This window comes from Callithrix jacchus, chromosome 1 (assembly GCF_049354715.1).
Source record: "Callithrix jacchus isolate 240 chromosome 1, calJac240_pri, whole genome shotgun sequence".
NCBI lineage: Eukaryota > Metazoa > Chordata > Mammalia > Primates > Cebidae > Callithrix > Callithrix jacchus.
Genome location: NC_133502.1, coordinates 201,445,192 through 201,468,735, shown reverse-complemented (window position 1 = coordinate 201,468,735; position 23,544 = coordinate 201,445,192). Strand labels below are relative to the sequence as shown.

Genomic DNA, 23,544 nt, shown 5'->3' with positions numbered 1-23,544 from the left:
GCATGAGGGCCTGCTCTGTGCCTGTCCTGTGGATACGGAATGAACAAGACAAGCCAGAGAAGGTTCCTGCTCTCACAGTCTGCCAGTCTGGTAGAAGAGACAGAATTACCAATGGTGGTTCATAAGGAGATACAGTAAAGTGTGGGGAGGCCACTTGACTAGGGTGTTCTGGGGCTCAGGCATTTGGGGAGACACTGGAAGCCAGTCAGGCAAAGAAAGTGTGTGACAAGAATATTCCAGGCAGAAGGAAGAAGAGCAGGACTTGAGGCCTGAGCAGGGACTTGGGGGTGGCAGGAGCTTAAAAGTTGTGGGATTTGATCCGGAGAACAATGGAGATCACTGGAGGGGAGTGGCAGTTTTCACTCTCAGACACTTACCTGATTGGTTGGAGGAGGATTGGAGGGGTGAAAGTTAGAACCAGAGTTGTAACTCCCACAGTTGCCTGAGTGAGACAGTGGTGGCATGGTCCTTGGGCAGTAACAGAAGGGAGAGAAGTGGGCACATTTATAGTATGACAACTGGGAACATGGGGTAGAGGCGGGGTGGGCATAGGAAAGCTGGGCATCATCTGCATAGTAGATGGGGGAGGGGATAATGATTAAGACAGGACAGAAGCCTGACAGCCAGGGCAGGATGGGAGGTGGGGAAGGGGGCTCCATCTCAGGAGCTGACAGAAGGGTAGAAAGGTGAGCCCCCCAACCACTTTCTTGCCCCCAGCTGACCCATGTCCTGCTTTATTCCAGGACATAGACATCAACACAGATGATGAGCTGGACGCCTACATCGAGGACCTCATCACCAAGGGGGACTGAAGACAGGAGCAAGAGTAGCTCCCCTGCCCACCCGCCCCTCAACTCTGTAGCTGCAGGGGGAGGGGTCTTCATTCATGGGTTGGTGGTCACACCTTGGTTTTTTTTTTGGTGGTCACACCTTGGTTTAACTCACACGGAACATTTGTGTTTTTGGAGGGAAAGATACTCTGATTCTTTGAATCTTCCTAAGTTTATAAATATTTATTTTTTAAAAGAAGATGCTGTGCCTGTGAGACTATACTTTTTTTTTTTTTTTTTGGTGACTGCAAAGAACAGAGAACCTTTCCACTTTGGCCATAGTGGATTGCTAAGCCGGAGCCACTTCAGCTCCTGCCTCCTCAAGATAGTGGCGAGTCCAGTGCCATCTTGGAGAAGCTCCAGGGGCAGGGCTGACACTTCTCCTAGAGGAAGAACAATGTGGAGATCTGAGGGATGGGAGGGAGAGTTCCCCCCAGAGTGGCCCTGCTGTCGGCTGAGATCCAGGGACCCAAAAGCGGGGCTGTGTGTAGGAGATTCCACATTGGAGGGGCTCTCTTGCAGCTGTCAGAGTTGGTCCTGGCCGTGGCATTGTCCAAACAGCTTGGGGAAAAAGATCCTCCCTGTCTAACCACCTCATTTACCCCACGTTCTCTCTGAAGGAGGATTTCTTCAGTTAACCATGGACAGTGAGGTTTCTTACCTCAGTAACTTGAGTCCAGGATGAGGAGGAGACAGATCTGTGGTGAATCTCTGACTTGGGTAGCACACTGTGGAACTCCACAGGACTCCTTAGGGAAGGAGCTTATGTGTGAAAGAACCCCTGGGGCTGAGCTGGTGGAGGCCTCCATGTTTGGGTGCAGCAGGGCCTTGGATGGTGCCAGTTGATCTGGACAGCCTGTTGATGATTTTCTACTTCCTCCCTTTGGCCTGGCCCCACAGAGCCCCATCAAGGTGCCTGAGGAGGGGGCCAGTGAGGTGCCCTGGCCACAAGGACTCCAGAGGCATCTCTGCAGGAAGCAAACCATACTTTCCATGTCCCATCACAGTGCTACAATCTGTGTCCCTTAACTTCTCAGGGTCAAAGACAAAGGCAAGGGTTGCTGAATTTTCTCTTTAATGGCCATTGGAAGAATCTGGTTCAGTTTTTTGCAACTCTCTTCCCGCTTGGATTTGGGGCCTCTGGGTTTTCTGAAGGCACAAGGACTATATGACTTTGTACCATTAACCTGTGGTTCAAACTTGGGTGTGTTTCTGGCATCTCCCTAACCCAGATTAGCAATGGCCACCCGGCTGCTCTGAGGTCAGCAGAAGATTAGGAAGCAGAGGTGGACTTCTGGAATGGGAAGTCTTTCCCCACTGAATATGCCTGTACCTGGTGGGTTTTGGGCCTTTCCAGACTACATCTCTGGGAGAGGCCTGTTTGGGGTAGTACACTGAGAGACCCTGGCCTCTTCTGCTGAAAGACTATCCAAGTCTTGGGGTTCCTTGAGCTGGTGATTCCTCTGCTAACCTGTTCTCTCTGTTCATCTCAGGCAGCATGGGGTCTACTTTTGTCCCCAAACCTAATGTTTTAATCTAAATGAAAGTTGGTTCTGCATTCTTACTGAAGGGTAATAATTTTTAAAATTCACACACATGTAATCAAAATGCAATACTATAAACTTCTACTGGTGAGACTCCTGAACTCAGTCTGTTTTCTTCTTAGTAGAATCCAGCACCTTCCTCTACTTCATTCTTTGTACCACTGTGGCTTTACACTGTCTTCAAGTTATTCCTCCTCCTCATCACCTCCGTTGTTTTATCTTCACCCCCCTTAACATCCACAGAAACAGACTGGAGTTTTTTAGCTTTAACTTCTAGATGTGCCCACTTTGCTGTGTTAATGCTACCACAGCTGTGCTGAATGCAGCAGCTTCCCAGGCAGAGATCCTGCCACTCTGGATGGAAAGATAAAATGCAGGAGTCCCCTTTCCTGATTTTCTGGGAACATCAAGGGAGAGGTGACCAGCTTGGAATTCTCTGATGACTTGGGAGGAGGAAGATGGTCTGGCTGATGTGTGGTGGGAAGATCCTTCACCCAAGGCTGCAAGAGTGAGTGAAGGGCAGCAACACTGGTGTTAAAGGAACAAGAAGGGTGGGAACTTTAAAGTGTTTTGTTTGAGATGGGAGTCTCGCCCTGTCACCTAGGCTGGAATGCAGTGGCATCGATCTCAGCTCACTACAATGTCCACCTCCCAGGCTCAAGTGATCCTTCCTCCTTAGCCTCCCAAGTAGCTGGAACCACAGGTGCACACCATCACTTCTGGCTAATCTTTTTGTATTTTTGGTAGAGAGTTTCACCATGTTGCTTAGGCTGGTCTTTAACTCCTGAGCTCAAGTGATCCACCTACCTTGGCCTCCTAAAGTTCTGGGATTACAGTGTGAGCCACCATACCTGGCCTAGGGTGTTTTAAGTGACACATGCACACGGTAAACATTAAAACCGTCTAAAAGGCTGGACCATGAAAAACAAGCTTCCCTTTTCCCACCCAATCCCTGAATTCTCTCTGGAGAGTGTCCCTCCTAAGTGCACACACTTCCACTCTGTTCCATTTCTGCCAGTTATCTTAGTGTAGCTTGGAACCTGTTTCAGAATAACCCACATGGGTCTCCTTTATTTTTCTGAACCACAAAGCATTTCATTTTCTTAGATATACTGTCTCCTACTTATGGACATTGGGAGTTGTTTCTTTTTCCTTTTTTTGAGACGGACTCTTGCTCTGGTGACCAGGCTGGAGTGGAGTGGATCTTGGCTCCCTGCAACCTTTGCTTCCTGGGTTCAAGCAATTCTACTGCCTCAGCCTCCCGAGGTGGTGGGACTACAGGTGCATGCTACACTGCCTGGCTAATTTTTGTATTTTTTGAGGCGAGACAGGGTTTCACCATGTTGGCCAGGCTGGTCTCAAACTCCCGACCTCAAGTTATTTACTTGCCTTGGCCTCCCAGTGCTGGGATTACAGGCATGAGTCACCGTACCTGACCAGTCACCATTTTCATCCAGTAACTTGCAGTGCACCAAGCCTTACCAGGGCCAGTGATGGGTTCAGCAGGCATTTCCTTCTTCAAGCTGGCAAGGCCTCAGACAAGTCACTGCCCATTTTGGCTCCCTGTTCCTCCTCTAAAAGAAAGGAGTCAGATGATGGCAGAGGCTTTCCAGCTTATTCAGCCTCGGGGCCTGTTATCCACCTAAAATGTTGCCAGAAGCCTATATGGAAAGCCAGTAGTCCTGGAGCTGCTCTGGTTGAAGCTGGCATGGGGGCCCAGAGCCCCCTGCTGTCCTGACCACCCAATCTTTGCTTCCAAGATTCACTGGTCCCCACCTCTACCTGTAGGCCTTCAGCTACTTGTCTGATGTGGGGATAATGTGCTTACCCAGCAGCCATCCTCATGGCCTAATCATTTGGCCAGTTCCAGTGTCCCCGAAGGGTGAGGGAGGGCTGGGCTTCCAGGGGGCCTGAACCCCAGGTGCCTTCAGCACTTCCTAGGGCTCTGGCATGTCAGCAGCTGCCTGCCAAGGCCTGGAAGGTAAGGGGGAGGGGGCTCACACCACTATGTTGAGATGCTTCCAGAGATTCTCCAAAGCCCCTTCCTGCTATAGTAATTGCAGGTTTCTGGTGAAGCCATGGCCAGCTCTAATCCCCTACTTCATTTTATTTTTTTTATGACAGTCTCGCTCTGTCACCCCAGGTTGGGGGGCAGTGGTGCCATCTCCCCTCACTGCAACCTCCGCTTCCGGGATTCAAGCGATTCTCCTGCCTCCGCCTCTCTCGTAGCCAGAATTACAGGCGCGCACCACCACGCCCGGCTAATTTTCTTATTTTTAGTAGAGACAGGGTTTCGCCATGTTGGCCCGGTTGATCTCAAACTCCTGGCCTCAAGAGATCCATCTGCCTCAGCCTCCCAAAGGGCTGGGATTACAGACGTGAGCCACCGCGCCTGGCCTAATTGCCCCTCCCCACATCACTTCTTCCCTTATTGAAAGCTCTGGGTTCTCCTTCCCGTCCCCAGTGCCACACCATGTAAACCGATCTGTCCCCGCTAGGTTTGGGGCACTGCGGAGTGCTTTGTCAGAAGGTTCAGAGTTTCTGAGTTTCTCATGCTTAATCATCAGCGAACACAGCACAACACATGGCCGAGGACGGGTTGTAAATTCTCATCTGGCCCAGAAGACGCAGCCAGGAGTCCAGCACTTGGCCATCTCTCTAGACGCTTCGCGAGTGGACCACGTTCAGTCTCATAGGGCGTGGTTATGAACGCCAATTATGAACGGTTCATAACCAGCTAATGGTTGTGAACTGTGGAGAGCATCCCTACCCCGCCACACGCTCGAGGCGGAGGTGACTCAGCGCCTGCGCGGTTTTGCCGGCGCGCTGCACGAGCATCGTTATCTCCGCATGCGCTTTGGAAGCCTCGCGAACTTGCGGCAGTGGCGCTCAGGGCTTGGTGCAGGTGGCTGCCGCCTTTGAGGGTTTCCTCGCGTCTTTTAGGTAGAAGCGGGGAGAGCAAGGGCCCACCCGCACCCCAAGGAGAAGAGCGGGGATTATTTTTTTTTTCCCCTCCAGGCTGCTGCGTTTTAATTAAGTCAAAGTGCAGATGAAATCTTTTCCCTGTGGTTGTTTTCTAGCGTTTGGAGGGTGGGGGGCAGGGGGGGTCATTAGGAAAAACCTTTGTTGAACAGATGTCCTTAGGGTCAGCGCTTTCATCTCTGCAAGGTATAACCCTTGGAAAGGAAGCGGCGTGTTTTTCCTTTTGCCGAGAAGGGCCAGCCTGCCTCCCTGCCTTTTGAACTGAGGCCGTGCTCCGGAAACCTCTTGGACTTCACGACATTGGTCCGTTTTCTATGTGTTTGTCCTTTGGTTGGTTTATGGTGTTTGTTGGAAGGGAAATGTTTTAAAGTTTTGGGGATTCCTATTATGCTTAGGGAAATCAATCCCCTTCTCTCCTTCCCCCTACATTCGCTTACATTTTGTTGCAATGTTTGATTTTTTTGTTTTTTACTAGACTACCTGTAGTCCTTATGGAATATATTTTAGTATAAGCTGTAAGGCAAGAGTCAAGCATCCCCTGCCCCCACGTGGAAATTATTCCAGGCCCACTTATTAAATGAGCTAACAGGTGTGGACCTGTTGGGTTTGAGATGCCCCTTAGACGCCAATGGAGACATCTGTTGTCAGTTGCACAGGTGAGTCTCATATGAGGGGTGAGGTTCTGGTTGAAACTAATTTTGGGTATCAGCATCTAAATAAAGCAGTCTCCCTCACTTGTTAAAAAATACTTCCAGTCTTGGAATTTATTCTCTCACATGAAATATTTAATCGCATTATCCAGTTCTCTCCCATCCCTGCCTAAAAGAAAATGTTCCATTGGGATTTAAAGTATAATTGCATTAAATTTAAATGTAAGTTTTGGGAGCATTGAAATTTTTATAATATTAATCCTCCCCCAGAGGATAAAAAATGGTTTTCCATTTACTCAAGACTTCTTAGGTCCTCCAATAAGACATTATAAATTCTATATATGAGTTCTATGGTTAAATTTATTCCTAAGTGTTTTATGGCTTTTGCCTACTGTGATGGAATACTTTTTTCCATCTCTATTGCTCCCTGATTATTAATATGGAAAAAAGCTAATGATTTAATATAATTCACTTTCTATCTTAGGAATTTTAGTAGTTTTAATAAATCTGTTTTTTTATAGATACAAATTTACCAGTATGCCAATTTATTTTGTCAGTTTGATTTAGTTAGAATCTCTGAAATAATGTTGAATAATGATCCGGGGCTTGTTTCTGATGCAGGTGGAAATCTACATGTGAGAGTTTCTTCAGCAAGTGGCTTTTAAAATGTTGGAGTTTCCTTTAGTTTCTCTTGGGGCTGTTGGGACGCTCCTGTAGCTATCAGTCCTGCCTGAGTCAGGCGCCAGGGGGCACCAGTCACACAGAATGAAATGTGGGTTGTGCACCCTGGAAACTGGCTGAATTTTGTCAAATACCTTTTCACCTTCTATTAAAAACCATATAGAGTTTTCTCCTTTATGCTGCTGTTTTTATTTGCAATTAGACATTATTAAGTAGCTATGAAAGAATACCGTATAAAATATATGTAAAGTAGGCCAGGCGCGGTGGCTAACACCTGTAATCCCAGCTCTTTGGGAGACCAGGGTAGGTGGATTGCTTGAGACCAGCCTGGTCAACATAGCAACACCCTGTCTCTAAATAAAATACAAAAATTAGCTGGTTTGTGCTGAGGCTGAAGTGGGAGAGTCGCTTGAGTCTGGCAGGTGGAGGCTGCAATGAGCTATGATTGTGCCACTGCACTCTAGCCTGGGTGACAGAGTAAGAAACTGCATTTATTAAAAACAATTGTAAAGCAGAAAAAATATACCTCGAACACCCATCACCTGATTTGTTATTTCATAAATCCCTATGTGTCCTTCCTGGATCCCCTGAGTCACCTGGATCCCTCAATGGTCACTGTCATTCTGAATTGTGTTCCTCTTAGTGTTTCATTTCATAATCTTGTTTCTTTACTCTTCATTTTTTTTTATGAGTTCTGTGTATTCCTAAATAAGTGTTTTGTTTTGCCTGTTTTTGAACTTAGACGGACATAACATTTTATTTACTGTTTTGCAGCTTGCTTTTTCTTTTCAACATTGTGTTCCAGAAACTCATCCATGTTTTTGGATGCAGCTGTAATTTATTCATTTTCACTACTGTAGAGTATTCTGGATTATAATCTAAATAACAATAAAGAGAGGCTCTCAAATGAAAAGATGTTTATTTGGGAATAAAGCATTACAAAGTTATGTATATATTCTTTTCTTTTAGAGAGCCTCTTTGTTATTTAGGTTGCCACATCACTGCTGAATACTACACAGTAATGAAAATGAATGAATGATGCCTGCAATTGAACATAATACAATTTTAAATGCATTCCTCTGAGACTGTAACATGCATTGTTTAGTATATGTCTGCTGTTTCATGTGTGCAGGACTTTCTCCCTGCGACAGCTGTCCCCAGCCTTTTTGGTACCAGGGACTGGTTTTGTAGAAGACAGTTTTTCCATGGACTGGGGTGGGGGATGGTTTTGGGATGATTCAAACACATTACATTTATTGTGGACTTTATTTCTGTTATGATTACATTGCAATATATAATGAAATAATTATACAACTCACCATAATGTAGAATCAGTGGGAGCCCGAGCTTGTTTTCCTGAAACTGGATGGCCTCATCTGTGAGTGATGGGAGACAGTGATGGATCATTAGGCATTAGATTCTCATCAGGAACATACAGCCTAGATCCCTCGCATGTGCAGTTTACATAGGGTTCATGTTCCTATGAAAATCTAATGCCACCGATGATCTGACAGGAGGCAGAGCTCAGGCAGTAATGCAAGCAACGAGTAGCAGCTGTAAATACAGATAAAGGCTTGTTTGCTTGCCCGCAGTTCACCTGCTGTGTGGTCTGATTCCTAACAGGCCATGGACTGATATTGGTCTGTGGCCCGAGGGTTGGGGACCCCTGCCCTAGGATATAATCCTTGGGGTAGAATTGCAGAATCATAATTCATGCCTATTTCACCTTTACTAGGTAATGCCAGAATTGGTTGTGTTAATTTTCATGCCCACTGGCACTGTATAAGTGCTTCGTTTCTCCGCTTTGTTGCCCATGCTTGATATTCCTGCACTTGAAATGTTCTGCCAGTTTGATGGGGGTACAGTGATATCTCAGTGTGGTTTAATGTACATTTTTCTGATTTCTAAAATATGGTTGAGCACCTTCTTTAATGCTTATTGACCTTTTTTTAAAATTTATTTCTATTTATTTTTGAGACAGGGTCTTGCTCTATTGCCCAGGCTGGAGTGCAGTGGCACAATCTCTGCACGCTGTAATCTCCACCTCCTGGGCTCAAGGAGTCCTCCTGCCTCACCCTCCCAAGTAGTTAGGACTACAGGCATATGCTACAATGCATGGCTAATTTTTGTATTTTTAGTAGAGACAGGGTTTCGCTATGTCGCCCTGGCTGGTCTTGAGCTCCTGGACACAAGTGATCTGCCTGCCTCAGCCTCCCAAAGTGCTGGGATTACAGGCATGAGCCATTGTGCCTGGACTTATTGACCATTTAGGTTTCTGTAATGAAGTGTTTGCTCAAGATTTTGGCCTACTTTTCTATTTTATCTGTTTCTTATTTGAATTTTGTATATTCTTGAGACAAATTCTTTATAAGTTATCTGTGTCGCAGATTTCTTCCATTCTTTGGCATGCCTTTTTTATTCTTTTTACAGAGTGTTTTGAGGACTAGGAGTCCTACATTAATAAAAAATGTAGAATAATAATTTATCAATCTTTAATTTATAGTTTTATTATAACTTAAGAAATACTTCTTGGCCAGGCACAGTAGCTCACGCCTGTAATCCTAACACTTTGGGAGTCCGAGGCGGATGGATCACCTGAGGTCAGGAGTTCAAGACCAGCCTAGAAAACATGGTGAAACCCCGTCTCTACTAAAAATACAAAAATTAGCTGGGCATGGTGGTGGGTGCCTGTAATCCCAGCTGCTCAGGAGGCTGAGGTAGGAGAATTGCTTGAACCCGGGAGGTGGAGGTTGCAGTGAGCAGAGATTGCACCACTGTACTCCAGCCTGGGAGACAAGTGTGAAACTCCATCTCAAAAAATAAAACAAAAAAAAAGACTTCTTTACCTTGAGGTCATGAAAATATTATATATTATCTTCTAAAGCCTTTATAGTTTTGTCTTTCATATACAGCTGGTCCCTATCTTAATGATGGTTTGACTTAACGATTTTTTGACTTTATGATGTTATGAAAGCAATACCCATTCAGTAGAAGCTGCACTTTGAATTTTGAATTTTCGTCTTTCTCCAGGCTAGCAGTATTCTGTAAGATATTGTGATGTTGGGCAGTGGCAGCAAGCTGCAGCTGTCAGTCGGCCACAAGGGTAAACTTTTTTTTTTTTTTTTTTTGAGGCAGAGTTTTGCTCTTGATGCCCAGGCTGGATTACAGTTGTGTGATCTCAGCTCGCTGCAACCTCTGCCTCCCAGGTTCAAGTGATTCTCCTGCCTTAGCCCCCAAGCAACTGGGATTACAGGTGCCTTCCATCATGCTTGGTTAATTTTTTGTATTTAGTAGAGATGGGGTTTCACCATGTTGGTTAGGCTGGTCTCGAACTCCTCACCTCAGGTGATCCACCCACCTCAGCCTCCCAAAGTGCTGGGATTACAGGCGTGAGCCGCTGCACCCGGCCCAAGGGTAAACATTTGATACTCTACAGTGTACAGTATTCAATAAATAACATGAGATATTCAACACTCTATTATAAAAACAGGTTTTGTGTTAGATGATTTTGTTCAGTTGTATGCTAATGTAAGTATTCTGAGCTCATTTAAGGCAGACTAGGCTAAGCTATGATGTTCAGTAGGATAGGAGTATTAAATGCATTTTTAACTTATGATTTTTTGACTTATGATGGGTTTATTGTGACATAACCTCATTGTAAGTTGAGGACCACCTGTATAGCTTTAAAAAAAATTATTTTTTGAGACAGTCTTACCCTGTTGCCTAGGCTGGAGTGCAGTGGTATACTCAGCTCACTGCAACTGCTGCCTCCTGGGTTCAAGTGATTCTTCTGCCTCAGCCTCCCGAGTAGCTGGGATTACAGGCATGTGCCACCATGCCCAGCTAATTTTTTGTATTTTTGTAGAGATAGGCTTTTGCCACATTGGCCAGGCTGGTCTCAAACTCCTGGCTTCAAGTGATCTGCCCATCTTGGCCTCCCAAAATGCTGGGATTATAAGCGTAAGCCACCTTGCCTGGCCTAGATCTTTAATGTACCTGGAATTGACTTTCACGTGTGGTATGAGGTAAAGTTCCAGTTTTCCTCCTTCCCTTCTCCCTTCCTCTTCTCTCCTTCTTTCCATACGTATACCTGATTACCTCACCCCCCCTTTACTGAGTAGTCTTTTCGTTCACTGTTACCTCTATTATATATTGAATGTTCATTTACGTATGAACCTGTTTCTGAACTTTTAGTTTTATTTGTCTATTGTCTCTTTCTCTATGCCAACACTAATTTATTTATAGTTTTACATTGTTTTGATATCTAGTAGAGCCAGTCCTACTGCTTTTCTACTTCACTAGTGTCTTGACTACTGTTAGGTCTTAGCATTTTCATGTAAATTTTAGAATCATCAAGCTCTGTGAGGAAACCTTTTGGAGTTCCTTTGGAATTGATTGCATCCCTCCTCAACTGAGAAGAATTGATACCCTTATAAGTCTTCCTAACCATGAAGATGGTATAATTCTCAATTAATCTAGATCTTTCTTTAGTGTCTCTCAAAAAAAGTATTATAATTTTCCCTTTAGAGGTCTCGTAAGTCTTTTGTTAGATAGATCTTTGGAACCTGATGATTTGTAATGCTATTGTAGATGACAGTTTTAAGTTACATTCTCTGACAGTTTGTTGCTAATATATAAAAATGTAATTGATTTTTGTATATCAATTGACTATTATCTACAGAATTCTTTTGGATTTTCTAGGTCATATCATCAGTGAACAGTGATAATTTTACCAATTTTCATATTTTATATACATATTTTTTTTGCCTTATTGCATTGGCTCTGAGTACAATATTGAATATAAAGGGAGAAAGTAGGTATCTCTTTTTGTTCCCTGTCGCACAGGAAAAGTGTGTGTGTGTGTGTGTGTGTGTGTGTGTGTGTGTGTGTGTAGATAGCAGATTATGGAAATTTTCTTCCATTCCTATTGCTAAACATTTTTTTCTTTTATTTATTTACTTTTTGAGATAGAGTCTCACCCTTTTGCCCATGCTGGAGTATAGTGGCACAATCTTGGCTCACTGCAAACTCTACCTCCCAGGTTCAAGAGATTCTCCTGCCCCAGCCTCCCAAATAGATGAGATTACAAGTGTGCACCAACATGCCTGGCTAATTTTTGTATTTTAGTAGAGACGGGGTTTCATAATGTTTGCCAGGCTGGTCTCAAACTCCTGACCTCAGGCGATCTGCCTGCCTTGGCCTCCCAAAGTGCTGAGATTACAGGGTGAGCCACTATGCCCAGCCTTTCTTTAATTTTTTTATTTTTATTTTTTTAAAGACAGAGTCTCGCTCTGTCACCCAGGTTGGAGTGCAGTGGTGCCATCTTGGCTCACTGAAACCTCCACCTCCCAAGTTCAAGCTATTCTCCTGCCTCAGTCTCGAGTAACTGGGATTATAGGTGCCACCACCACGCCCAGCTGATTTATATATATATTTTTTATTTTTTAAGATAGGGTTTCACCATGATGGCCAGGCTGGTCTTGAACTCCTGACCTCAGGTGATCCACCCACCTCGGCCTCCCAAAGTGCTAGGATTATAGGCATAAGCCACCGTGCCTGGCTGATTTTTGTATTTTTAGTAGAGATGGGGTTTTCACCATGTTGGCCACACTGGTCTGGAACTCCTGACCTCAGGTGATCCACTCACCTCAGCCTCCCAAAGTGCTGGGATTACAGGCATGAGTCACCATGCTTGGCCTCTTATTTTTCCTTTTAAATATCATGGATGTTTGTTGAATTTTATCCAAAGTGGTTTCTGCATATTAGGATAACTATGTAGTGTTCTCCTTTAATTTCTTAATGTGGTGAATTACATTCTTAGTTTTTCTCAGCATAAACTAACCTTGCATTTTTTGAATAATAATCATTTTTCCATATTATTAGATTTATTAATACTTTATTTTGAATTGTACCATTACAAGTGACATTAGTTTGTAATTGTCCATTCTTACACTGTTTGTCAGGTTTTTATAAGCAGGTTATGTTAACTTCAAGAAATGAGTTTGGGAGTATTCTCTCTTTCCCTCTACCCTTGGAAAGTTTCTGTAAGATTGGAATTATTCCTTGGTCATCTGTATAGTTTTGTGTGTGTCTGTTAGGACTTTTTTTTTTGAGACGGAGTTTCGCTCTTGTTACCCAGGCTGGAGTGCAATGGCGCAATCTCAGCTCACCGCAACCTGTGCCTCCTGGGTCCAAGTGATTCTCCTGCCTCGGCCTCCTGAGTAGCTGGAACTACAGGTGCACACCACCACAAGCAGCTAATTTTTGTATTTTTAGTAGAGATGAGATTTCACCATGTTGGCCAAGACAGTCTCAATCTCTCGATTTTGTGATACGCCTGCCTTGGCCTCCCAAAGTGCTGGGATTACAGGTGTAAGCCACTGCACCTGGCCAGTGAGGACTATTTTTAACTGATTTTTAAAAAGAAATGGTTATAAGTCTGTGTTTATTTTTTTTGAGTCAGGATCTCACTCTTTTGCTCAGGCTAGAGTACAGTGGCATGATCCAGGCTCACTGCAACCTCCACCTCCCGGGCTCAAGCCATTCTCCCACCTCAGCCTCCTGAGTGGCTGGGACCACAGACATGTACCACTATGCCCAGCTTATTTTGTGTGTGTGTGTGTGTGTGTGTGTGTGTGTGTGTGTGTGTGTTTTGTAGCAATGGGGTTTTATCATGTTGCCCAGCCTGGTCTTGAACTCCTGGCCTCAAGCAATTGGCCCGACTTGGCCTCCCAGAGTGTTGGGATCACAGGCATGAGCCACTGAGCCCAGCCAAGTTATATTTTTATAGCAACCAATCCATTTTATTTGTTTTTAAATTTATTGTCCATGTTGTTCATAATATTCCTTATTTTTTAGGCGTCTCCACAGGGCAAGTTCTGATAATATATCCTTCCTTTAAAATGTCTCTAGTGTCTGTATTTATGACCCCTTTCTTTTTTTTGAGATGGAGTTTTGCCGTTGTTGTCCAGGCTGGAGTGCAGCGGCACAATCTTGGTTCACTGCAGCCTCTGTCTCCCAGGTTCAAGCGATTTTCCTGCCTCAGCCTCCCAAGTTGCTGGGATTACAGACACCCGCCACCATGCCCAGCTAGTTTTTGTATTTTTAGTAGAGACAGGGTTTCACCATGTTGGCTAGGTTGGTCTCTCAAACTCCTGACTTCAGGTGATCCATGCACCTTGGCCTCTCAAAGTGCTGGGATTACAGGTGTGAACCACCACACCTGGCCTATGTCCCCTTTTATTCCAAATAGTTTTTTTTGTTCATTCATCTCCCCCCTCCTCTTCTCCCTTCTTCTCTTCTCTCTCTTCCTGATTAATATTGCCAAAAGTTTGACAGTTTTAGGTTTTCAAAGAGTCAACCTCAGCTTTCTTGGTTCTTTTTATTATTTTCATATTTAATGAATATTTCATCTTTATTCTTGTCCTTTTCTTGAGTTTATCCTAATGTTCATTTTCTTACTCAAATTGGGTGTTTAACTGAAAATTTTTTAGCCTTTTGCATGAGCCTTATGTGCTCTAAATTTCCCTCAAGGTATTGCTTTACCTGTATTCTGTGTGTTTTAACATACAGTATTTTTGTTTAACCATGTTTTCTGATTTCTGTTGTTTCTTCATTGACCTATGAGTTATTTCCAAATATAGTTCTTAATGCTCTAGTCTTTCTCCCAGTTTTATTTTTGTCATTGATTTTGAACTGTCTTTATTGAAGTCTGAGAATGTGGTCTATGTATCAGTCCTTTCAAATTTGCTGAGGCTTTATAACTAGACCAAATGTGCGGTTAATATGCATAAAAGTTCCATGTGCATTTCAAAAATATGTGTTCTGCAGTCACATGTAATTCTCTGTGTCCATGATGTCGTTTGTTAATTATATAGTAATTGTCATAATTTTTAACCTGAGCTCATTACTGGGAGAAATGAGTTACAATCTTCCATTATGATAGTGGATTTATCTTTCTCTTTGTGATTGTATCCATTTTACTTTATAAATTTTAAGATGTTATTAGGTGCATAAGAGTTTAAGAAATTTATGAATTTTACCTTTTATCACTACAAAGTGATTTAAAAAATTCCAGTAGTTGACATCTAGTAATATTTTTTGCCCTAAAGTCTGTTTAGTTTATATATTTATGTTTTAGGTGTATTCTTGTAAATAGCATATAGCTGGATTTTATTTTTAGTCCATATTTTTTCCTCAAAGCATTTAGATTAAATTTTATGTAATTCTTGATGTATTATTGATGTATTTGTATTCTCTGACTTGTAATGTTTATTCTACATTTTTTTTTCCTCTCCTCCCCTGCCGCCTTTAGATTTACTTAGCTTTCCCCTGCTGCATTCAATGTATTTCTTCTACTGCTTTGGAAATTACTTAGTATTGCTATTTCTTCAATGATTACCTGATAAGTTTTACATAATCTTAAATCTTAACTCATCATAGTCTAACTCCACATAACACTATATATATATGTATTTTAAAAATTGGAATATACTGTTTAATATGTTAAATAAAATTTAGTTATACACACACACACATACATACACACACACAGAGAGGTTCTCACTCTGTCATCCAGGCTGGAGTGCAGTGGCAAGATTATATAGCTCACCACAGTCTCGAACTTCTGGGCTCAGGTTATCCTCCCTCCTCAGCCTCCCAAGTAGCTTACAGGTATATGCCACAATTCCTGGTTAATTATTTTATTTTTGTAGAGATGAGGTCCTGCTATATTGTCCAGGCCGGTCTCAAATTCCTGGCCTCAAATGATTGTTCCACCTTGGCCTCCCAAATTGTTGGGATTATAGGCATAAACCACCACACGTGGCCTGTGGAAAAGATATTTTGACTGAGGAGAATACTAACATTTTGTCCTCTGTTTTGGAGAGAACACTTCATTGTCTTCTGACTACTTTGGAGGCCAACTCTCAGTCTAATCTGTTTTCAGTCTAATTGGCCTTCCTTTGGAGATGAATTTTTTGGATCTGTTGCTGAGGCTAGAGTGTAGTGGTGTGGTCATAGCTCATTGCAGCCTCAAATTCTTGGGCTCAAGCAATCCTCCTGCTCAGTCTCTTGGGTAGCTGGGACTACAGACACATGCCACTATGCCTAATTTATTTTTTATTTATTTTGTAGAGATGGGGTCTCTTCTATTTTCCCACGATGGTCTCCAACTGCTGATCTCAAGCGATCCTTCTGCCTCAGCCTCCCAAAGTGCTGGTATGACAGATATGGGCCACTGCGCGCAGCCTAATTAATGCTCTTTGAAGGTAATTTTAAAAATCTGCTTTTAAGATTTCGTTGTCTTAGTAATCTTGCAGTTTTACTGTATTGCATTTAGTTGTGGATTTCTTTTTATTTACCATAATTGGGATTTGTTGAGCTTAACTTTGTTTATTGGTATTTTTCGTGATTTCTTGAAAAACTTTTAGCCATAACTCTTCAAAGATTGCTTCTGTTCTATAAAAAGTATTTCCTCCTTCTGAAACAAATCAGACATATACGGGATCTTTTTACCTTCCACGTTTTAACTTCCCTTTGATATTTTTCACCTCTTTGTATCTCTCTGTGTTATTTTCCAAATGTCTTCAGATCTCATTTCTGCTTCATGAATATTCTCTTCAGCTGTGTAATCTGTTGGAAAACTATTCACTAAATTATTTTTAGTGATATTAAAACATTTTCTTGAAATGTTTTTAGTCTTTTTGAAAATTTACTCTTTACTTACTTTCAAGCTGCCCTTCTGTTTCTAGAAATATATTAAACATGCTTATTTTTTCTTGGTATCTGATAATTTCACTATGTGGAAGAGTTTTATGTCTGATTCTGCTATCCGTTCTTTCTGGTTGCTCTTGCTCATGGGGGCTTGTTTCCTTGGGTGTATGGAGATTTTATACTGTGAGCTGCTCATTTTCCCTGTAATTTCGTATCTGAGGTTCCCTAAGGCCTAGAATGAAGGGGATATCTTCCAGAGATGACTTGTTTGCCTCTCTCAGGTGATTGGGAACATTGCCACCTTGTGACCATGTTACATTCTCTGTCAGAGGTTTCATTGGACCATTCAGGTATTGTGTATTTGGGCTGCAAAACTAACTGAGGGTTCACTCCTGATTACAAATTCTTCGGGGGATTTTGTTTTTCTCTGCTCAGGACCAACCTTTAAGACATGTAATTTTTCTTGTATTTTATTTTGGATTCACCATTACATTGAAGGTATAGCCCTTGGGAGCCCCAAATCTCCTATTACATGCCCTACCTTTGGAGGCTCTTTTGAGGTGGTGAAAACTTACAGTTAAGCTCATTGGGCTTTGTAATTGCAATGTAAAATATTTCAGACCTTTTCTTACCTCCCAGGTTTTCATACCCACTTACTTTTTGGCCTTAGTATTTCTCCTATTGTTTCCAGTTGATGGATGCATTTAACATTTAAAAAATTTTATCCAGTCTGTCTAGTTTTTCACAAAGGAGTATTTTCCAGGAACCTAGTCTACCGTATTGCTAGGAGAAGAAATCCTTTGCACTGGCTGATGTAATGAATGATTTACCACAGAAAGCTTCACAACATTGAGCCATTCTTGCATTTCTGCAGTAATCTGGGCTTGGGCTTACCAATTTGGGGTTCAGTCTTTTCTATGTGGCTAGATTCTATTTGCTATTGTCTTGTTTGGATTTATGAAAATTCTTTTCTTCCATGAAACTGAATTATATATTCCTTTTATTTTCACACTGTCTTTATGAGGTTTTGCCACTGAAGTTTTGCATACTGGCTAGCTTTGTAAAAACAGTAAGTTAAATAGCATTGGGTTTGTCTCTGGCCCTGTTCTCTGTCTTCCACTTTGAAATGTGTCTCTCCATTGGCCTCTTCTCCCAACTCCCTTCATGCTGAGGCCTATCCCTGGAGATGAGGGAACCTCAAGCCTTCTCTTCCCCTCTTACAGAATCTGACTCCTACCCCACAGTCTGTCAGGAGCCGCGATTTGGACACTAGAGTTTGGGGGAAGCAGGAGTTTTCTGGGTCCCTGGGCTCAGCTCTTCCTCAGTTCCATCTCCAAGTCTCCTCACAGCTTGGTGCTGCAGCCATGGGCCCCTGCTGCTTAGGTGTTGTCCCACTGAGCATTTGCTTTAACTGGTCTTCCTGGCCTGGTGTTGATTCTTTGAACAGCTATTCATTGAGCACTTACTATGTGCACTTAAAGCTATAGCACTTAAAGCAGGGACAGTTTTAGCTGTGTATTTTGAAAAAGTTGTGTGCTCTACAAATAAAAAGCTACTTTTGTTGTTACTTTTGGTCCCCAGGAGAAATGGGAGTCCTTTTCAGAGATCATGGGAGACACATGAGTCCTTTGCAGTCCTCTTGTCTGCCTCTGAGAATGAAATGAGAGTGTGAAGCACTTTGGGAGGAGGCCTGGGAGGAGGCCAGGCCCACAGCTAGGCTTGGTGCAGAGCAGAGCTGCTGTCCTGGTGGTGTGGCCCCAGTCATCATGAGCCACGTCTGAAAGAATTAATCAGATTTCATTTGCAAGCATGCTCTCTGTTTGACTGTGCTGTTGTTTTTAACGAGAGCATCATTGACAATGCTTTAACCTGATAGCCCTGCCTAATTGTGTTGTATGTAATAATGCGTGGGCTTGGGGAGGAGGCAGGGTTGGGGGAGAAGGAGGGAGAACGGACGTGTGAATTAGGGAAAGGTGTCTCTTCCTTTGGAGCATGGATGGGTTCAAAGCCCTCCTCGTACTACTAAGTATTTGGCTGGACACTGGCAGTTGTGTGTCTAGACTGTGTGTGTGTGTGTGTGTGTCTGTCTCCAGGGCTGAGCACCTCCTCCTCCTTCCTGTGGTAGCATGTTACTCAGAACCTTGGATAACCCCCAGCCCTCCTAAAAACACAATACATGTATGTTATCAGAAATTTATCTTGATGATTGGTGAGAGGGTGATGATTGAAATGAGCTCATTTCCCATTTACCACTGAGGCCAGCTCACCTTTGCTGAAGAGGGTTCTTGACTCTTACTTTGTAGCAGGAACTCCTAAGTTAATCAAGCCTTTTTAAGAGTTTCAGGCTGGAAGTCAAGATCTCTCAGGTTAGACCCAATGTTAAAATTTTAACTGGGCAAATTCTCATTAGAGACAAGGGGCCAAAGACTGTGCCGATGGAATCTAATGTCTTTTAATTTTGACTTCAATCCAGTAAAGCCCTTGTTAAGCCATTTAACTGTAAACTTGGGCCTTGGGGAGGCAGTGCACCCTCTGAAATTAGAGGTCAGGAGACTTGGATTTGATTTCCAGCCTTCTGCCAGTCAGCCAGCCACTCACTTTCAAGTGACAAGCCTTAGGCGAGTCACTTTCTGTCTCTGTTTCTCGATTTTTGCACAGGGATTTATGTGGGCCTTAAGGCCCACTGGGAAATGATCCCTTTTTCACCTCAGTGCCTGGTTTATTGAGTATACTTGTCAATCTGGACTTTAATACACCTATGATTTTGGATTAACTTTATTACCTCTGCTAGAAATTAACACAGAAAATTCACAGTTGATTGACAAGAATGAGAATCACTTCTAAAGAATTAAAATAGAACCGAATCCTTTATTACTAAAAGAATGCTGAACTCAAGTGGACACAGATCACGCATTCTAACTTCATCAGCTAGAGCACTTAGAGACAACTTTTTCAAAATACATAGCTAAAACTGTCCCTGCTTTAAGTGCTATAAATTTATATGGGAGAGTAATTGTTAAATTAAAAAAAAAAAAAAAAAAAGCCAGGCACCATGGCTCATGTCTGTAATCCCAGCACTTTGGGAGGCCAAGGCGGGTGATCACGAGGTCAGGAGTTTAAGGCAGTGGGATACTACAATGTATAAGACCAGATTCCTCTTCTCATGAAGCTCACAGTCCACTGGGGTAGGGAGGGCAGACCATCAACAAATACACTAACTAATGGCAGCCAGACGGTGATCAGAGTGCAGCAGAGAAAACCCAGCAGGCTTCCAGCTTGTTTGAGCATCTGCAGGTCAAGCCCACACGGTCCCTTCATCATCCCCCGAGTTCTTGCTGGAGTGCAGTTGTATGATCTCGGCTCACTGCAGCCTCTGCCTCCCAGGTTCAAGCGATTCTCTGCCTCAGCCTCCTGAGTAGCTGGGATTACAGGTGTGTGCCACCACACCTGGCTAATTTTAGATTTTTAGTAGAGACAGAGGTTTGCCATGTTGGCCAGGTTGGTCTTGAACTCCCGGTCTCAAGTGATCTGTCTGCCTTGGCCTCTCAAGTGCTGGCTGGAGTGTAGTGGTGTGATCTCGGCTCACTGCAACCTCCGCCTCCCAGGTTCAAGCAATTCTCTGCCTCAGCCTCTCGAGTAGCTGAGATTACAGGCTTCTGCCACCATACCCTGCTAATTTTTTTTGTATTTTTAGTAGAGTTGGGGTTTCACCATTTTGTCCAGGTTGGTCTCGAACTCCTGACCTTGTGATCACCCACCTTGGCCTACCAAAGTGCTGGGATTACAGGCATGAGCCATGGTGCCTGGCTTTTTTTTTTTTTTTTTTTTTTTAAACAATTACTCTCCCATATAAATTTCACAATCAACTTTTCAGGCTTTTGAACGATATTGTTAGGATTTTGGTAGGGATCATGTTGACTTTGTAGGTTTGGGACTGACATAACTGAATGTGAACCTATCTTTGAAGACAGTATTTTCCTCTTAACTCAGGTCCTCTCTGTCATATCCATACAGATCTTTTACAGGTTTTGTGTCTTTTTGTCAGATGTCGTATGTTGTAAATCTTTTTTTCTATTACATTTCCTACTCAGTGATGGCTAGTGTATGAGACAACTGGGTGTTGGTCGATCTTGTGTCCTGCTGGTCAGAGTGGTCTTTGTAGAACATTGCCCTGATGTCACTTCCTGTTCAAGCTCTTCAGAGCTTTGTCTTTGCCTCAGTAGACTGGCCTTTGTCTCCTCCCTTGTCTTCTGGGTCAGGTGAATCCTGAGGGTCCCCCTCACCTCTATTCCAGTGAGACCTGCCCCTCCAGCTCCTCAGCTGGGATCTCCCCAGAGGCCACCTCCCTACATATGGGGAAACCTGGCCAGGGAAGGAGCTATGCAGGGCCAGCCTCGGATCCCACAGCACTGCGGTATGGAGGCAGATGGTGAGAGCACTGGCCCTGATGCCCCCAGGGTGCCCTGCTCCACCCATCCCTCGCCTGGAAGTGCAGCCCAGGCTGCTGCTGTCAAGTGACACAGAACTCACCAGGGCTGGCCTTCCCCCGGAGGACTTCCTCTAGACAGCTCCAGGAACTGAGACATAGGAGGGGCCTGCTGGTGGTCTCCACCTGGCTAAAACACTGCCCTTCCACAGGGCAGAGCTGGGTCCAGGTCACAACATCAGGATAGCCTTTGGCAGAGCTGCGACCCTCTCCCCAGCCCTTTGGGCAGCCTTCCTGGGTCTCCCACCTCCTCTCCTCCCCTGAACCTCTCTGCAGCTTCACCCCATGCCACCTTGTAGGCCCTGCCATTCTATGTCAGCCCCCTCCACCCAGACACAGATAGACTGAGGGACAGGGCAGTGGAAAACTCCAAAGCCAAGGTTTTTATTACTGGTCAAAAGGTGCTTGCTCAAAGAGCACTGGGGAGAGGTATGTTCCACAGCTCTGTGAGAGCCCCAGTGGGGCCCTGCTCCACCCTGCCCCACCTCTCCAGTGGGCATAATAAGGCATTTCACCATTAGTGTTTTCACTTTTTTTTTTTTTAATATAAAAACAAAACCAGTCCTGAAGTAGAAAGAAAAACCCTGTGATGAACTTTTAGGACTAAACTGAATGGAAAGGACTGGAGTGTGGGGTTCTGAGGGGCTGGGTCAGTGCCATGGTGGTCCAGCCCCCCATGGCTGGCAGAAGCCACTGGAAGGGGGCTTGAGGAGCGGGAAGGGCACAGCTGACATGAGGGCCAAACTCAGACAGGCATGCCTGTCTTCATCATTTTTCACTTTTACATACTGTAGAAATTTAAGCAAAATAGCTATTATATATATATTTATATATCATATATATATAAATTAGGCAAATAAAGAGTTCAGGGGGCACAGATGGGGCATCCCCAGGGGCCTCCTAGGACGGAGGCGGGATGCAGGGTCTCTGGTGCCCGGGTCACCAGCCCAGGCTGAGCTGAGGGTTTGTTCATTATTGCTGATTTGGGGCCTGGTCTCGGGGTGGGGAGCACCTGCAGGCCCTGCCTCCAGCCCTTCCTGGCCTCTTGGGGCTAGGGAGCCACCCAGGCTGGGCAGGGTGAGGCCAGGGGCTGCTGTCCTCAAATCCACATGGGGGATGCCCTTAGTACCCTCTCCTCTGTCTGCGGGTGGGAGCTCCAGAAACTCCCTATGCTCTGCTGGGCTGGGGCAGCCACCCTGTTTTGGGTTCTGTGGGGCCCTGTCGGGTGGAGGTGTGGGCCGCTCAGATACCACCAAGGATTTGATATGTTGAGCCACAAAATTCCTCCAACTCATAGGGATCTGGCTTCCTGATATCTTAAAAATAAGGAGCTCTTGCCAGGACACTTTTGTGGCAAGAAAGCACACTCGGAAAGCTGTCTGCTAAGTGTGGTACTAAAAATATTTACTAAATATCATGGCTGAAAGAAATGGAGATCGTTTTTCTAAAAAAGTAAAAGAGGCTCCCTAGGAGGGGTCAGTTCCTCCCTGGGTTGGGGGCTGGTGATTTGTGCAGCCCATGACCCGGGCCAGCCGGCCTGAGTTGTGGTAACTGGGGCAGGGGTTGAGTAGGGCCCAGGGCCATAAGGAAGGGGCACAGGTGATTGGGTGCACCTGGGGGCTGGAGAGAACCCAGGTCAGCCCTTCCTCCTTCCAAGGTGGGAGTCCCAAGAAAGTGTGGGGAAAAAAAATAGGAAAGGAAATAGGAAGGGCTGGGAGTGCTGGGAGGAAGACCATTCAGTACTAAATTGAGTGCATTAAAGAACAGGTGGGCTGGGCTGTGCAGGCGCCTGTATTTGCTGCAGGCATGGTGCTCAGAAGATGTTGGGGCACATGTGCCAGTCTTGTTTCTCCTTGGCCTCCCAGTAGCCGCCCTTGTACACACAGGCCATCTCCCCGGTCAGTGGGTCCAGCCTCTTCTCAAACCACAGTGGCGTGTAGGTGTCCGCCTCCTTCTCTGCTGGTCAGGCATAGTAGGCTGGTGGGTGGGCTGGCAGCCTGCTCCCCGGGAATCCGTCCCTGTGGGACACCCCCATCCCAGCACCCCTTTCCTCCTCTCCAGCCCCCCCCCCCCACCCCGGCCTCACCTTCCTCCGAGCTGCAGCTGCTCCCAGGCACGCAGGCCTCCAGCCGCCGGCGCCGGGACAGGCGCTGCTTCTCCTCTAGCCGCTGCTTCTCTGTGTTGGCTTCGTCCCAGCGGCCCTTTTCCATCAGCCGCTGGTCGGGCCGCAGGCGGCTGTCGGTGGGTGCTACGCCCTCTTCGTGCTCATTGAGGGTCAGGGCTAGCTCTGAGAAGTAGTACATGTTCTCTGCATTCTCCCTGTGGCGGTGGGAGTGGGGTGAGCTGGACTATATATGCCTTGTCACCTCCCCCCTGCTTGGTAGGGTCTCCCCTCCCAGGCTGCCTCACCCTCTAGCACCCCATGTCCAGGGCTCCCTTTGGCCCTGGGCCCACCCCAGTGAGCCCACCCAGTGGAACCCAGTGGCTGTAGACAGCTGCCTTCCACTCCTTGCACCTCCCATGCTCAGGTGTCCAACCTGTCGCTGTTTTGCCACATGAGACTTCTCTGGGAATTGCCTAGCTTAGGAATTGCCTTTCTTCTTTTTTATTATGTGCTTTGTTTTTTGAGATGCTTGTTGCTTAGGCTGGAGTGCAAT

The 23,544-nt window shown here is 44.8% G+C and overlaps 2 protein-coding genes and 1 pseudogene across 15 annotated transcripts in view; 1 reads left to right on the top strand and 2 right to left on the bottom strand.

Annotated features, from left to right (window-relative positions):
* The window catches only part of MORC2 (MORC family CW-type zinc finger 2), a 42,817-nt gene extending 40,342 nt beyond the window's left edge, over nt 1-2,475 (top strand). For all 4 annotated transcript variants that reach the window (XM_078338366.1, XM_035269756.3, XM_035269753.3 and 1 more), the window contains exon 26: nt 744-2,475. In XM_078338366.1, the coding sequence (XP_078194492.1) occupies nt 744-812 (69 nt within the window). In that variant the 3' untranslated portion in view covers nt 813-2,475. The remainder of the gene's footprint in view (nt 1-743) is intronic.
* LOC144577843 (uncharacterized) lies at nt 995-22,373 on the bottom strand (annotated as a pseudogene). Its single transcript, XR_013522486.1, has one exon. The product of XR_013522486.1 is annotated as an uncharacterized LOC144577843 (transcript).
* The window catches only part of OSBP2 (oxysterol binding protein 2), a 208,400-nt gene continuing 206,266 nt past the window's right edge, over nt 21,411-23,544 (bottom strand). For 6 of the 10 annotated variants that reach the window (XM_009009359.4, XM_078338333.1, XM_078338331.1 and 3 more), the window contains 2 exons: nt 22,974-23,206; nt 21,411-22,843 (listed from right to left, as the gene is read on the bottom strand). In XM_009009359.4, the coding sequence (XP_009007607.4) occupies nt 22,701-22,843; nt 22,974-23,206 (376 nt within the window). In that variant the 3' untranslated portion in view covers nt 21,411-22,700. Of the gene's footprint in view, nt 23,207-23,544 lie in introns of all 10 variants that reach the window. The other 4 variants (XM_035269708.3, XM_035269726.3, XM_054240147.2 and 1 more) reach the window with 2 other exon arrangements.